At 35.6% G+C, this 13947-nt stretch overlaps 2 protein-coding genes across 4 annotated transcripts in view; one reads left to right on the plus strand and one right to left on the minus strand.

The window, feature by feature from the left end:
• napga (N-ethylmaleimide-sensitive factor attachment protein, gamma a) lies at nt 1-7210 on the plus strand. The gene is made up of 11 exons (XM_058765684.1): nt 1-181; nt 457-524; nt 602-686; nt 811-828; nt 933-963; nt 2168-2277; nt 3548-3614; nt 3697-3767; nt 4318-4396; nt 4480-4689; nt 6292-7210. The coding sequence occupies exons 1-11, from the start codon at nt 129-131 to the stop codon at nt 6427-6429; spliced, it is 930 nt and encodes a 309-aa protein (XP_058621667.1). The 5' UTR covers nt 1-128; the 3' UTR covers nt 6430-7210.
• A 10-nt stretch (nt 7211-7220) lies between these two features.
• Nucleotides 7221-13947, minus strand: part of LOC131533372 (piezo-type mechanosensitive ion channel component 2) — a 143233-nt gene continuing 136506 nt past the window's right edge. For all 3 annotated transcript variants that reach the window (XM_058765676.1, XM_058765678.1, XM_058765677.1), the window contains 7 exons: nt 13258-13446; nt 11836-11928; nt 11561-11730; nt 10616-10732; nt 10454-10533; nt 10157-10370; nt 7221-8585 (listed from right to left, as the gene is read on the minus strand). In XM_058765676.1, the coding sequence (XP_058621659.1) occupies nt 8333-8585; nt 10157-10370; nt 10454-10533; nt 10616-10732; nt 11561-11730; nt 11836-11928; nt 13258-13446 (1116 nt within the window). In that variant the 3' untranslated portion in view covers nt 7221-8332. The remainder of the gene's footprint in view (nt 8586-10156; nt 10371-10453; nt 10534-10615; nt 10733-11560; nt 11731-11835; nt 11929-13257; nt 13447-13947) is intronic.

Raw genomic sequence — 13947 nt, forward strand, 5'->3', positions numbered from 1 at the left:
GTAACCCGGAAGTAAACGTCAGGGTCATCATCAGGTGACAACAACACAAACAGCGTCTGATCTGCAGCAAACCGCGTCATTCGTTTATTTATCGCAATCATTCAAGTTTAAAGGGCTTATTTAACACAATGGCGCAAAAAATCAACGAAGCTCACGAGCACATCGCCAAGGCTGAAAAATAGTAAGTAAAGCCAGCCTATATATAACGTTAGAGGTTTTAAACGATGCTCCAGCTCATTTTACCATCGAAAAATGATTATTAAAATCTATTTATGAAGATTATATACACAACGACACACTTTTACAATGGAGAAATGCGTAAACGTCAAGTCCTAACCCATGTTTGCATGTTTAACTTGCTGTAGCAGCCATTCAAATGAAATGCTTTAAGTTTAGATAGTAATAATAACTGAATGAAAGCACAGCAGCTGATGTTGTGAATCCTTCATTTCTCAGTTTAAAGACGAGCTTTATGAAGTGGAAGCCTGATTATGACAGTGCTGCATCAGAATATGCTAAAGCAGGTGAGTCGACTCTTGATATGCAGTGATCTGAGCTCATGAGGGTTGATTTCTGATGATCTTCCTCTTTTCTTCTCCAGCTGTCGCCTTCAAAAATGCCAAACAGCTGGAACAGGCGAAAGATGCTTATTTACTGGAGGCAGAGGCTCACACCAACCACAGATCGTATCCTCCTGCTGCTCTCGCTGTTAGATTGATCCATTATTTAGTCTGTCAAACATCATCCTGCATTCATTTAATCTGAAAATGTCCAGAGTGCCCCTTTCTTTGTCCTTGACTCGCTGTCCAGTCTTTTTCATGCTGCCAAGTGAGTATTTTCATTCTGATTGCAGATATCAGGTTGTTTATTGTGCAGATCATTGTTTTTGTATGAATTTGCTCTTTGTTATAATCGTAAGTGTTTGTATGCAGGGCCTTCGAGCAAGCAGGAATGATGCTGAAGGTTAGTGCTGTTTGTTTGTTTCTTAAGGGATTCTTGAGTTTGAATTGCATTCCAATCATTCAAATTCGCTGTTGACTAAAATTTATCCACCTATATATATATATATATATATATATATATTAGTGCTGTCAAACGATTAATGGCATCCAAAATTAAAGTTTTTATTTATATATGAGTGTGTATATTTATAATGTGTATATATAAATACAAACACATGCATGTATACATTTAAGAAAAATATGTTGTTTATATATTAAATATATTTTTATATAATATAAATATATAAATGTGTATATACATGTAAATATTTTCTAAATATATACTGAATGTGTGTATATATATATATATATATATATATATATATATATATATATATATATATAAAATAAACCGTACACATACATATATTATGTAAACAAAAACTTATTTTGGATGCGATTAATCGCTTGACAGCACTAATATATATATATATGTGTATATATATATATATATATATATATATATATATATATATATATACATATATATATATATATATATATATATATATATATATATATATATATATATATATATATACATATACATATACATATACATATATACATATATATATATATATATATATGCATGCATGCATGCATACATGCATACATACATGTATGTATGTATATGTTGTTCATAATTTAGCATAATTTAATTTAACAATTTTAATATAATTGTATCATTTAACATCATTTGATATAATTTATATGAATATTTATAAATTATATAACTAAGCATTTTACATTATGATTTAATGAATTATTAGCTTTAATAACCTTCGAACCCAGTTTGGGAAACCCCAACATAATGTATCGTTTAATGCACTTCATATTGTCGATAACAAACAAATGAGTATATTTTCTTTCTCTTTGTGTATTTATATCAATATGGTACAAGATTATTCTATTCTTTGGTGAAAAGTAATCAAAAAATAGTCTAAAATGTGTACTTTAATAGATTAGGTTACTAACTGCAGTTTTCCTCATCATAAATCAGAAAATAACCACAATTTGTAACTAATCTACCTAACTAATCTGCACCAAACTTTAAAAGAGCAGACAGTTTTCTTCAAGTTATTAAGAAATGACGTGAGAGGGAGTAAATGATGACAGAGCTGTGAAATGACTGAAATGTGTGTGTGTTTGCTGTTCTGTCGCAGGACATGCAGAGGTTGCCTGAGGCTATTCAGTACATAGAGAAGGCCAGCGTGATGTACGTGGAGAACGGCACTCCAGACACCGCCGCCATGGCCCTCGACCGAGCCGGAAAGTGCGTGCTTCACAAACTTGCTTTAAGTGTTGGGAAGGTTGCTTTGGAAATGTAATAGGTTATAGATTGCAAGTCACCCTATTAAAAAAAATACACTACTTATAACTTTTTAATTACTTTATTAATGCAACTGATTACTTTTCTAAATTTCTAATATTTTTAACATTTTTAAAACATGTAAGCCAGGTTGGGTTAACCTTACAGTAGCACTCACTGACTGACTCAACACTGCCAGACTCGAAATCCTTCATCACTTGTATTAAAATTGTAATAATTAAATTTGAAAGCACAGCCGCCACAAAATCAGACTTACTTTGAGATCATTCTGAGGTTAAATAAAGATTTAAAACCATAACAAGAAACGGTTACACTTTATTTTAAGGTGTCCTTGTTAAAGTGTAATTATACATTTAAGTACTGAGTAATATTAATTGACTACATGTACTTACTGTATAGTTAGGATTAGGGATAGTTGCATGTAATTATGCATAATAAATTGTTATTATAATAGTAAGCACATGTAATATGTGTAACAAGCACGCCTTAAAATAAAGTGTCACCCAAGAAATAGTTTAATAGCGATGATAATGTTTTTGAAACGCTGGCATCTAACAGTAGCTTAGAAAAAACAAGTTGATCTTAAAAAATAAAGCAAATACATTATAGGAAATAAAATGGGTATTGAGTAAGCATGTGTCCTAAACTCTTGAAACACTGGTGTCTCATATTTGGGAGCAGTCAATGTTGAAAGAAATCAATTAAACCTGTATGTGGGTGTGTATGTGAATCAAATTCAGATTTAACCCCAGATTTAAACATTTTCATAAGTAACTGTATTTTAATTACACACTTTTTTCTCAATTACTGTAATTGAGTACATTTATTTTGTAATTAAATGACGTAATTCCGTTATATGTAACTACACTGTAAAAAAAAAAAAAAAGTTGAGCAAACTTAAAAAATCTGCTGAAGCTGTGCCTTAAACGTTTAAGTTCTCTCAACTTTTTATTTTTATTTTTTTTACAGTGCTGTAAAAAATCAAAAGTTGAGAGAACTTAAACGTTTAAGGCACAGCTTCAGCAGATTTTTGAGTTTAAGTTAATACAACAAAAAGTTGAGAGAACTCAAAAATCAGCTGAAGCTGGTTGCCTTAAACTTTTTAAGTTTGCTCAACTTTTTATTTACATGTTTTTGCACTGTCTGCCTCCAGCATCAGAGCGGATGTGAGAGCTGTAGGCGGTTAACGAGCTCTTGATCTTGTTGGTTGCAGGTTGATTGAACCTCTGGATTTGGCGAAAGCCGTTCATCTGTACCAGCAGGCAGCAGGAGTGTTCGAGGTTCGTAGCGCCTCCAGCAAACACCACACACACATTATGACCAGCTACAAACAAACATTCCTGTCGTTTTCTGTTCTCTCAGAACGAGGAGCGACTGCGGCAAGCTGTGGAGCTCGTGGGCAAAGCTTCCAGACTCCTTGTTAGACAACAGAAGTAATTGTTGCTGATTTTCATTTTAATCAGTCATCTAGTTTATTAGTTTGTATTAAAAACATTAATAATAAAGATAAACAACGTGTGATTTAGCAGACGCTTTTATCCAAAGCAACTTAAAAATGAGGACAATGGAAGCAATCAGATGCTTTTGTTAACTGTATAATAAATAAAAAGAAATCAAATAGATAGAATACAAAAGGATTAGAAAAGCTAATGTTCTGAGTGAATTAGACTGGATTCTTAGCTGTAAATCCAGAGTATCCAGCACTGTATCATTTCTGTGCATTACATTTTTGCGTGTTGTTCATGCGATACGTTGATTTGACTTGATTTTGTACTAAAATGGAATTTGTAGTCAAACTGTATTCATTCTACACTATTCTATTTCTATTTTATCTACTTGTTTTATTTATTTATAAAAACTTTACCCTCTAACACTTGCACTCTTGCTCTTTTGTTGCTTCCATTGTCCTCATTTGGATGAAAGCATCTGCTAAATGACTAAATGTAAATTAGTTTAATACAAGATGAATGATGCTCATTACAGGTTTGACGAAGCTGCCGTGTCTCTTCAGAAGGAGAAGAACATGTATAAGGAAATCGAGAATTATCCGACGTGTTTTAAGGTGCGTCATTATTACTGAGCTGTAAAGCCTTTGCGGTCACAGGTGCATTACCACACGTGACTGTGTCTTGTGTTCGTGCTCAGAAAACCATCGCACAGGTGCTGGTGCATCTGCACAGAGCAGACTATGTGGCGGCCGACAGGTGTGTGCGGGAGAGCTACAGTATCCCAGGATTCAGCGGGAGCGAAGACAGCGTGGCCATGGAGCAGCTTCTGCAGGGTTACGATGAGCAGGACGAGGATCAGGTGTCTCGCGTCTGCACTTCACCGCTGCTCAAATACATGGACAACGACGTGAGTCTCCCAGCATGTGTCAGTTTCCATGGCTAGAGTACAATGAATATGAATAGTGTAATGTGCTTTTTTTTAAGTTACAAAGGCACAAATTCTAGTTAACCCTTTCTGAGAGGCTTCATTTAATGTAACTTAATTTGAGCTAAATCAGAGCTGTTGTGTGTTTTAAGGCAAGCCACTACAGGCTCAACATTTTAACTAATGCATTTCACTGTATTTCCTCCAGCTGATTAATCACAACACATTAAGGCAATTGTTTTATATTACCTGTTTTCTGAAAAATTGGTTGAATATGCAGCAAATGATGCATTGTTTAATTATATGTGCACTAATCTGCATACATTTCCAGAACAGAAATCTGAAGATTGGATGAAGTCAATTTTGTTGATGTATTAAAGGGTTTTACAGAGGGGATTTTGGATTTGTATTTTTATTACTCCATCAATCAGAAGATACTGTAAACAGACAGAAAAAAAACATATACATTTTCACCGCTTTTTTTTTTTTTTTTTTTGAATAAATTGTTCTGTAAATCAGGATATATGATATAATATATGAACAACCCCTTAGTAAAACCCATCAATAGGTAAAAAAAAAAAAAAAAAGAAACTGTAAAGTTTGGTGTAAGAGAAAATAATTAAATCTACAGATGCAAATAGATAAAAGTGCAATAATTAAAATCCCTCTGTAAAAACCTTAAGAATATAGATAGGAATAAAACGCAAAATTTTGGTTTGTAAGTGTAGATTTGATTCATTTAGAGAAAACACTGTTAAAGATATTTATTGAAACTGAAATCTACAGAAGCAAATAGATAAAGTTCAATAAAATAAATGCTTCTGTATTTTGGATGATTTCTTTGCACTAGTCTGAAAGAAAGCATGTTATAGAAGCAAAAGCTCACTATTGAGTAGCATGTGAAAAAAAAAAATATATATATATATATATATATATATATATGTGTGGCTGTAGTGTCTTGCCTTAAATGTGTTAACTTTATTTGTATTGAAAAAAAATCACATGTTATTACATTTTTATTATTATTAATTACATTGTGTCACCGTTTGTTGTATCTTAGCTGTGTGTTAGAGCACAGTTACCTTTACTTACTGTTTTTTTTATTTTCTTCATGGGTTAACGTTTGGTCGACGTTTAGTTCAGTCTTTCTAATCTTTTCATTATCTCCTATTTGTTTCATTCACCCTTTCAAGAATTTGGCAGGTATGACATCAAAGCCATTTGCATATTACAGTAGTGTAGAGAAAGTCTGTTGCACCTCGTCTCCGGTTTTCCACTCTTCAGTAGTTTGTTTCCTTTCAGTCCCCCTATAATATCAGTCATAATTCATCATTTCAGATTGTTGTGCTTATGCATCCATAAGACATCAGTCTGTGAATGATCTCTTTCATATTAGCTAGTTAGGTTCACATGCTTCAGTCAGTCATCAGGGCAGACCGAGTGCATGCTGAATACTGAACAGTGTTGATGTGTGTAAACAAACTGTTAACGAGCTCCTGACTGTGAAATCAACGCCATACCGATTTCATAACGACTCGCTGGTTTTATTCAGCACACTGATGTGTCGTCTCACCTGTTCTCCAGTATGCAAAGCTTGCCATCAGCCTGAAGGTGCCTGGAGGAGGGAAGAAGAAAGCCGCCGCTGCTGCCGCTGCCAGCGGAGATCCTGGAGCCGCGCCGCCGGGGGAAGAGGAGGACGAGTACGCTGGAGGCCTCTGTTAAAGCTCTACCAAACATATTCCACATCTGCTGCTTCAGACTCCTCCATGAAGGTGCAAGCATGAGCCCTAAACAATATATTCCTGTACTGGAGGGGCATTGCGTTTCAAGAAGCTTTCAGAACTGTTAAGGAGAGAAAAGTCATCTGAAGAAGAAAAGCTTCTTGACAAAACCCATGCTAGGTCTCACGTGTAAGCAGCATGTTTATACAACATCGTCCTCTCTTAAATGTGCATATTTATTTAGGTTTGCCTTCCAAAGCTCATGTTAAAATGTAAATTTGTTTGTTTTCCGGAAAACCCATATGGAAGCTTGTTTCTGCCATGTGATAAATAAATGAAGGTAACTGAGACTTTATCTCACAATTCAGCTCTTTCTTCTATATAAACGAAGAATTGCAAGGCATAATTCTGCATTAAAATCTTGCAATTCTGCATTTGAGGCGTAATTTCAAAATTGCAAGATATAAATGCAGAATTGTGATAAACTTGCAATTCTGAGAAGAAAAATCTGAACCTTGAGGTATAAGCTTGCAATTGCAAGAAAAAAAAAAAACGTCTGAATTGTGCAATAGTCGCAATTGCCTTTAAAATTTTAAAATAAAATAAAACAACAAAGAATACAGAATTGCAAGATGTAAAATTTAGAATTCTGAAGGGAAAAAAGTCAGAATTGTGATTTAAACAGAATTCCATGAAAAACAATTAAAATAAGTAACTAAATAAAAGAGATTCAAATTTTAATTTCATTTTCATTGTGCGATTTAAAAAAAAAAAAAAAAAGTTGCAATTACCTTTTTTTTTTTTATTGCATGGTGGAAACAAGCTTCAAAAACCCAAATCTGACCAACAGCTTTACGGTTCAATGGGATCATCTGTAGGTGAATCAGTATTTCTTTACAACTTTGAGTTGTGCTGGAATACTACACAAGTCATCGTTTTAAATTATACTACATGCTGGAAATCAAATAGCAGTGCCTGTCTAACCAAAAGAGGGAATGTATTAACCGTACATTGTGTTTGTAGCTTCAATATTGTTTAAACTTATTCCACTCAGCTTAGTCTTGTCATATGGAACATCATGAGAAGATGAAGCAGCATGCTGCAAATAAATGCATGAAATACCTTAAGATTATCTGAACACGAGAAACTCAATTTTGGTTTATTTTTTGTTTTAATGGAGAAGGTGTGCTTTGAAATTGCAGGGAACAATTTCTGTTCATTCTGGATTTGCATGGTCTCACGACACCACTGAATAAAGAGAATCTGTGATTTTTGCATATTTTAGTTCTGAGTTTCTGTAAGACATTTTATGCATACAAAATGATCATTGAAATGCATGTAACAAAAACTAAAAGTGCAACAGGTAGACGGACAAATAAGATGATAGTTGGTTTCCAGAGTGTGCTTTATGCTCATGATATTGATCCACAATCACACCGACGTGTCACTAAAGTGATATCCTGAAGAGCGGATACTCTTCCTGAGAACCCTTCAGTCCTCCGTTCAAGCCTAAAGATCAAGCGAGGATAGATCATGATTTCAATGTTGCGTAGTCTTACAAACCCAAGCACTTCTGCGTCCAGGTTTCTCTGAAGAAAAAAGTGGCTAGTGTTCAGTCACCGTCTCCTTTCTTTGTTCAAGTTTACGGCCAGCTACCAGGACAGCATATTGCACAATGCGCGACTAACCAATCTCCCGACAGACAGGTGGCGCTAGAGCTCATTCTTAATCGGGTAGCTTCCGAATCAGGGCTCTTTGGTACAGCTGTTTCACCTGTAGGTCACATTGTATGTCGAACCTCTTGCGACGAGTTTGTCTCTGTCTCACAGTCTTAACGTCGCTTCCTGCGAGAAGCGGCATCCTTCTTCTTTGGGATCTCTGGGTTTCCGACAATCCCAGCAGGCTCATTTGGTCTTCTCCCTCGTCCATTTGATCATGGTCTCTGGCGAGCGGTAAAGGAAGATGAGTTTGGCGTACAGGTCCTCCTCCAGCTCCAGTTCGCCGGTTTCCCGCACGAGGAAGATGTCGGTGCAGAGTTTGAGGATGCGGTCGACGCATGGAAGCTCTTCGAACATGATGGAGTGCGAGATGCCGCTGAAGAACTCGCGGACGAATTTCCCAATCACCAACACCACGGATGCGTAGAGGCCCATGATACTGCAAGAGACACAGAGAGGCGTTACTTACACCTGCATCCGAGATTGCAAAACAAAACACAAAATCAACAAGCAGTAGTTCATTTACTCACTCCCATGTCATCCAAGAAATTAAAACATTCCAGGATTTTTGTCCGTATAGTGGACTTCAATGCAGCTTCAAAGGGCTTTACACTAAAAAGTGGATAATTTATTTATTTTCTTTAGAAAATGACCGATCATTTCATTAGATAAGTCCCTTATTCCTTGGCTGGGATCATTTAATGCACCCTTTGAAGATGCATTAAAACTGCATTTTGGACCTTCAAATTGTTGACCACCATTGAAGTCCACTATTTGGAGAAAAATCCTGGAATGTTTTCCTCAAAAAATTTAATTTCTTTGCGACAGAAGAAAACGACATGAACATCTTGGAGGTAAGTTAACGGCAAGGCAAAATGAGGACCTAAGCATGGCCGGAGGCATCACACCAACCAAAACCAGTAATTAAATACATTTTGAGATGATTTTAGTCAAAATGGTTGAAAAAAATCACTAGTGATCTGATTGAATGGTTCATCATTTTTGACCAATAGCTCCAATTACTAAATTGATGTGCTGTGGTCACAGATGAAGCTTGGCATCATGCCGTCAAATGCGTTGATGCGGTAAATGAGAACCAATTCATCTATCGACACGAAATTAACTTTTTGCTGGCATGGTCTGAAGATGATCCAACTCGAATTTGGTGAAAATTGGACACATAGCTTAGGAGGAGTTCAAAAAAGTATGGTGGACAGAAAGTTTGTCCGATTGTGGCATAATTGGTATCAATGTTCTTGGAATGATCCAATGAATCTATCAAGTCTTATGATAACAATGTCACTTTTTTGGAATCCTGCATAAATGGCCATTTAACCACAACATAATCAGTTATTGATACGTTAGTGAGATAAACATGCATGAATTAGAAAATACAATGCTTCATGTTCAAAAGTCAAGCCACAAAAAAAACTCAATGTGCTGACTGAGGCGTGAATAGAGAACGCCATCTGTCTCACACACTTGTGTAAAAAAAGTCTTGGCGGCTATTCACAAAAAAACCGTAGGCTGTAAGTGAATGTAGACAGCTAAGGAAAGTATTTTGGATCTGTGCGATAGGTCTTAAAGTGACAGCAGCCTAATAATCCTGATGCTGTCTGTCATTAATGTTAATCAAACAACAAAAGACAGAGCAAATCACTCACTGATCTCGTCTGGTTCACTTTGGTAGCTTTACTAAGGATTAATCTATATTTAAATTATACAGTGAAGACTATGCAATGCTTTATTTTACATTTGATTCATTTCTGCACTGTTTTGTACCTGAATCCTACCTATTGTTTGTCATTTGTGTCTTTGTTCTTACTTTTAATAACGATATATCATTTTTGTGTCTTATGAAAGTCTGACACAAGTTTTCCACATTTTGTTTCTGTAATGCATGACAACTGCACATCTAACATTGCATAATATGGTCAATGTGATACAACCACAAAAGTGAAATACGTGAACTATTTAACTGCGTGCTTGGGCCGGTATCCCATGACTCACCCGTAACCTGCGAGGAAGCCCAGGCTGGGAGGACTGACTTTATCACTGAAGACGTACAGCTGCAGTCCTGCCTCTCTCTTCTTCTCCAGCTTTGGCTCGGATCTCATGTGGATCTTCCCTGCCGACGGCTGGTCCACAATCCACCACTCCTGAATGTCTTCACTGCCGTTGTGAGACCTCTCCAAGTCCAGCAGAATGCTCTTATAACCCTCACCTGGCACAGAGGGATTGATGAGATGTATGAGCTACAGGTGGCGTCAGTGTTCATGGAGAAACGTCATAGTGATTCTGCATTACCTGTATAAAGCTGATCTACTGGTTTGGCGTTTGAGTCACTCGGTGCTCGAATGAAGCAGGGAAATACTTGCTCTATGACCCTGTGAATGAGAACATGAACCATAAATATAAGCATTAATGTAAGTATGCAATGCATGATTTATATGTTGAATTTGTACTTACACAGGTTTATTTCTGGTTCCATTGAGCAACGCTATCAGCTCTTGTCTAGTGTTCATGTCCAGATATGTGATGTGTTTGTCCACTGCAAATTCAGCCTTTGCTCCCAGACTCAGATTCCTGCACAAGAGAGAAGTATTATGGGATATATTTAGTGTTTAAAGATGAAACTGCAATGCACCTAAGAACTGCACTAGAATAAATGACCATTACCATGATTTTTGGACATGTGAATACCATAATACAATACTGTGAAAAATTTTTTTTTTTTTTGATACTTTTAATTCAGCAAGGTGCATTAAATTGAGCAAAAGTGCCATTAAAGACATTTATAATGTTACAAAAGTTTCTATTTCAAATAAATGCTGTTCTTACAACATATTAAAGTCATTCTTCATGTGGATGACCACAAATGTATTAATGCTAATACACATATACATTTGGAGTGAGTATGTATAATACTTCTATTCATCAAAAGTGACTGTAAAGACATTTATAATGTTACAACAGATATCTATTTAAAAAAAAAAAAATGCTGCTCTTTTGAACTTTCTATTCATCTGTGAATCCTGAAAAAATATTGTGCAGCACAACTGTTTTCAACATTGATAATAATCAGAAATGTTTCTTGAGTAGCAAATCAGCATATTAGAATGATTTCTGAAGATCATGTGACACTGAAGACTGCAGTAATGATGCTGAAAATACAGCTGCGCATCACAGAAATAAATTACATTTTAAGAAATGTTCACATAGAAAACAGCAATATTAAATTGTAATAATATTTCACAATTTTTACAGTGCTTTTGATCACAAAAATGCAGCCTTGGTGAGCAGAAGAGACTTATTTTTGAATGGTAGTGTATCTGAACACTGTGATCATATTATATTTTGTATCTTATATCTAAAAGTGAAAGGGCCAGTCCAGGTGATGCACTGTATCTGTACCTCTGGATGCTCCAGGACATGGTCACAGGAAACTGGTCCTCTTTGCTCAAGACGTCCATCAGGTTCTTCCTGCTGGGAGGGCTGATGGTCCAGAGAGAGTTTGAGCTTCCTTCCAGCTCGGCCACAGTCACGTCCTCCGCTGTATACGCCTCCAAGAACTGCAGTGCACTCTGGGAAAGAGATTGTACTACACTTAACACATTACTCAACCACTAAAGAGTGGCGTTTCTAAAACAACACGCTTCTTCAAAGCTGTCACACTGAGAGTGACTTACAGGAATGTGTCTGTATGAATTCATGAAGCTTATGAAATCTCTGTCAGTGACGTCCTTCAGCTGATTCTGCTGCGCACTCATTGTGAAGATGGGCTAGAAAGCACAGACAAAACACAGACATGTGACCCTGGAGCACAAAAGCAGTCATAAGCAGCACAGGTATATCTGTAGCAATAGCCAACAATACATTGTATGGGTCAAAATTATCCATTTTTCTTTTATGCCAAAAATCATTAGGATATTAAGTAAAGATCATGTTCCATTTTGTGCATTTCCTACCGTAAATATATCAAAACTTCATTTTTGATTAGTAATATGCATTGCTAAGAACTTCATTTGGACAACTTTAAAGGAGATTTTCTCAATATTTAGATTTTTTGCACCCTCAGATTTTCAAATAGTTGTATCTCAGCCAAATATTGTTCTATCCTAACAAACCATACATCAATGGAAAGCTCATTTATTCAGGTGATGCATAAAACTCAATTTCGAAAAAATTGACCCCTATGACTGGTTTTGTGGTCCAGGGCCACATATTTGATAATACTGTTAATTTAGCTTCATTTATATGCTATTAAGTTAAACTGATTACATGTTATCTGGATTACACAATCAGATTCCAAAAATCAAGCACTCGTCATTAGAGTATATTTTATAATGCTCATAGTCAGATTATAGTTGTTTTTAATGGATTACATGATTAAGTATTATTCAAACAATGACAGTCAATTATTCATAATTTATTTATAATTTATTAATCTAACCCAGCACTGTTCTGTATATATTGTATTATTATTATTATTATTATTCATAGCATGTCTATATCGTTTTTATTAAGTTTTATTAAGATATTGTAGGACTTCAACTTAAACTAAATGAAAATGAGTTTTTGCAACTAGCTGACAAAAGGTTTTTTAACATTTTATTTCAGTTAATGTTTATTTCATATGGAAGCTTGTTTATGCCACAGAATAAACATAACTAACTAAATAAGGCAATTGCTTTAAATTACTTTTTTAACAATTCGGGTTTCTATCTTAAAAAAGTCAGAAGTGTGAGATTTAAACTAAGAACAGTACTTTTGAAAATAATTATAAGAAAAAATGTCTAAATTGTGAGATAAAAATGGCATTTTTCATTATTTATTACATGTCGAAAACAAAAATAAACAGAATTACGAGATGTAAACTCAGAATTCAGATTAAAAAGTCCGAATTCTGTGTTTTTATCTCAGTTCTGAAACAGCAAAAATCGTGAGAGCAAAGTTGTGATTACTTTTTTAATTCATTCATTCATATATTTTCTGTGATGGAAATGGGCTTCCAGAATTTAAAGTAATGACTTGTTGTTGTTGTTTTAATTTCTCCCTGATTTGAGTGGACTTCTCACAGATGCGTGATGAGCAGCAGTTTTTCGCCGCACCTGAAAGCCGCCCAGCGTGATGGTGACAGACACGTCCAGCGGTTTGTTGACGACTCCAGCCACAGATTTGACCAGAGACATGAAGAGCAGAGGAAACCAGACGATGCAGATGAGCAGCATCACGATCATCCCTCCCATCCCATACTTCACCACCTTCTTCTTCTTCTGTCCTCGAGGCTGAGGATACCTCTGAAAACACACAAACACCCCGTAAATCCTGATCGCAAAACTCACGGAATGCATAGTTGATATAAAAAACTGGATGACTAGTAATTTCTTACTATTCAATTCTGAAAGTGTTAATTAGGACCAAAAACCTCTGCATGTAATAACATAGAACACTGTCTACTTGACGGCTGCTCTGTCAGTTCTTCATCATCAGTCAGGAACCTAGGTGTGCTATTTGATAGCAATCTTTCCTTCGAAAACCACATTTCTAGCATTTGTAAAACTGCATTTTAAGAGAACTAAAACCAGAAACGTTAATTCATGACCTCAAGGCCAGATTATTGTAATGCTTTATTGAGTGGTTGTTCTGCACGCTTAATAAACAAACTCCAGTTGGTCCAAAATGCAGCAGTTCTTACTAGAACCAGGAAGTATGACCACATTAGCCCGGTTCTGTCAACACTGCACTGGCTCCCTGTTAAACATCGTATACATTTTAAGATCTTGCTAATTACCTATAAG

This window comes from Onychostoma macrolepis, chromosome 24 (genome assembly GCF_012432095.1).
Source record: "Onychostoma macrolepis isolate SWU-2019 chromosome 24, ASM1243209v1, whole genome shotgun sequence".
NCBI classification, from domain to species: domain Eukaryota; kingdom Metazoa; phylum Chordata; class Actinopteri; order Cypriniformes; family Cyprinidae; genus Onychostoma; species Onychostoma macrolepis.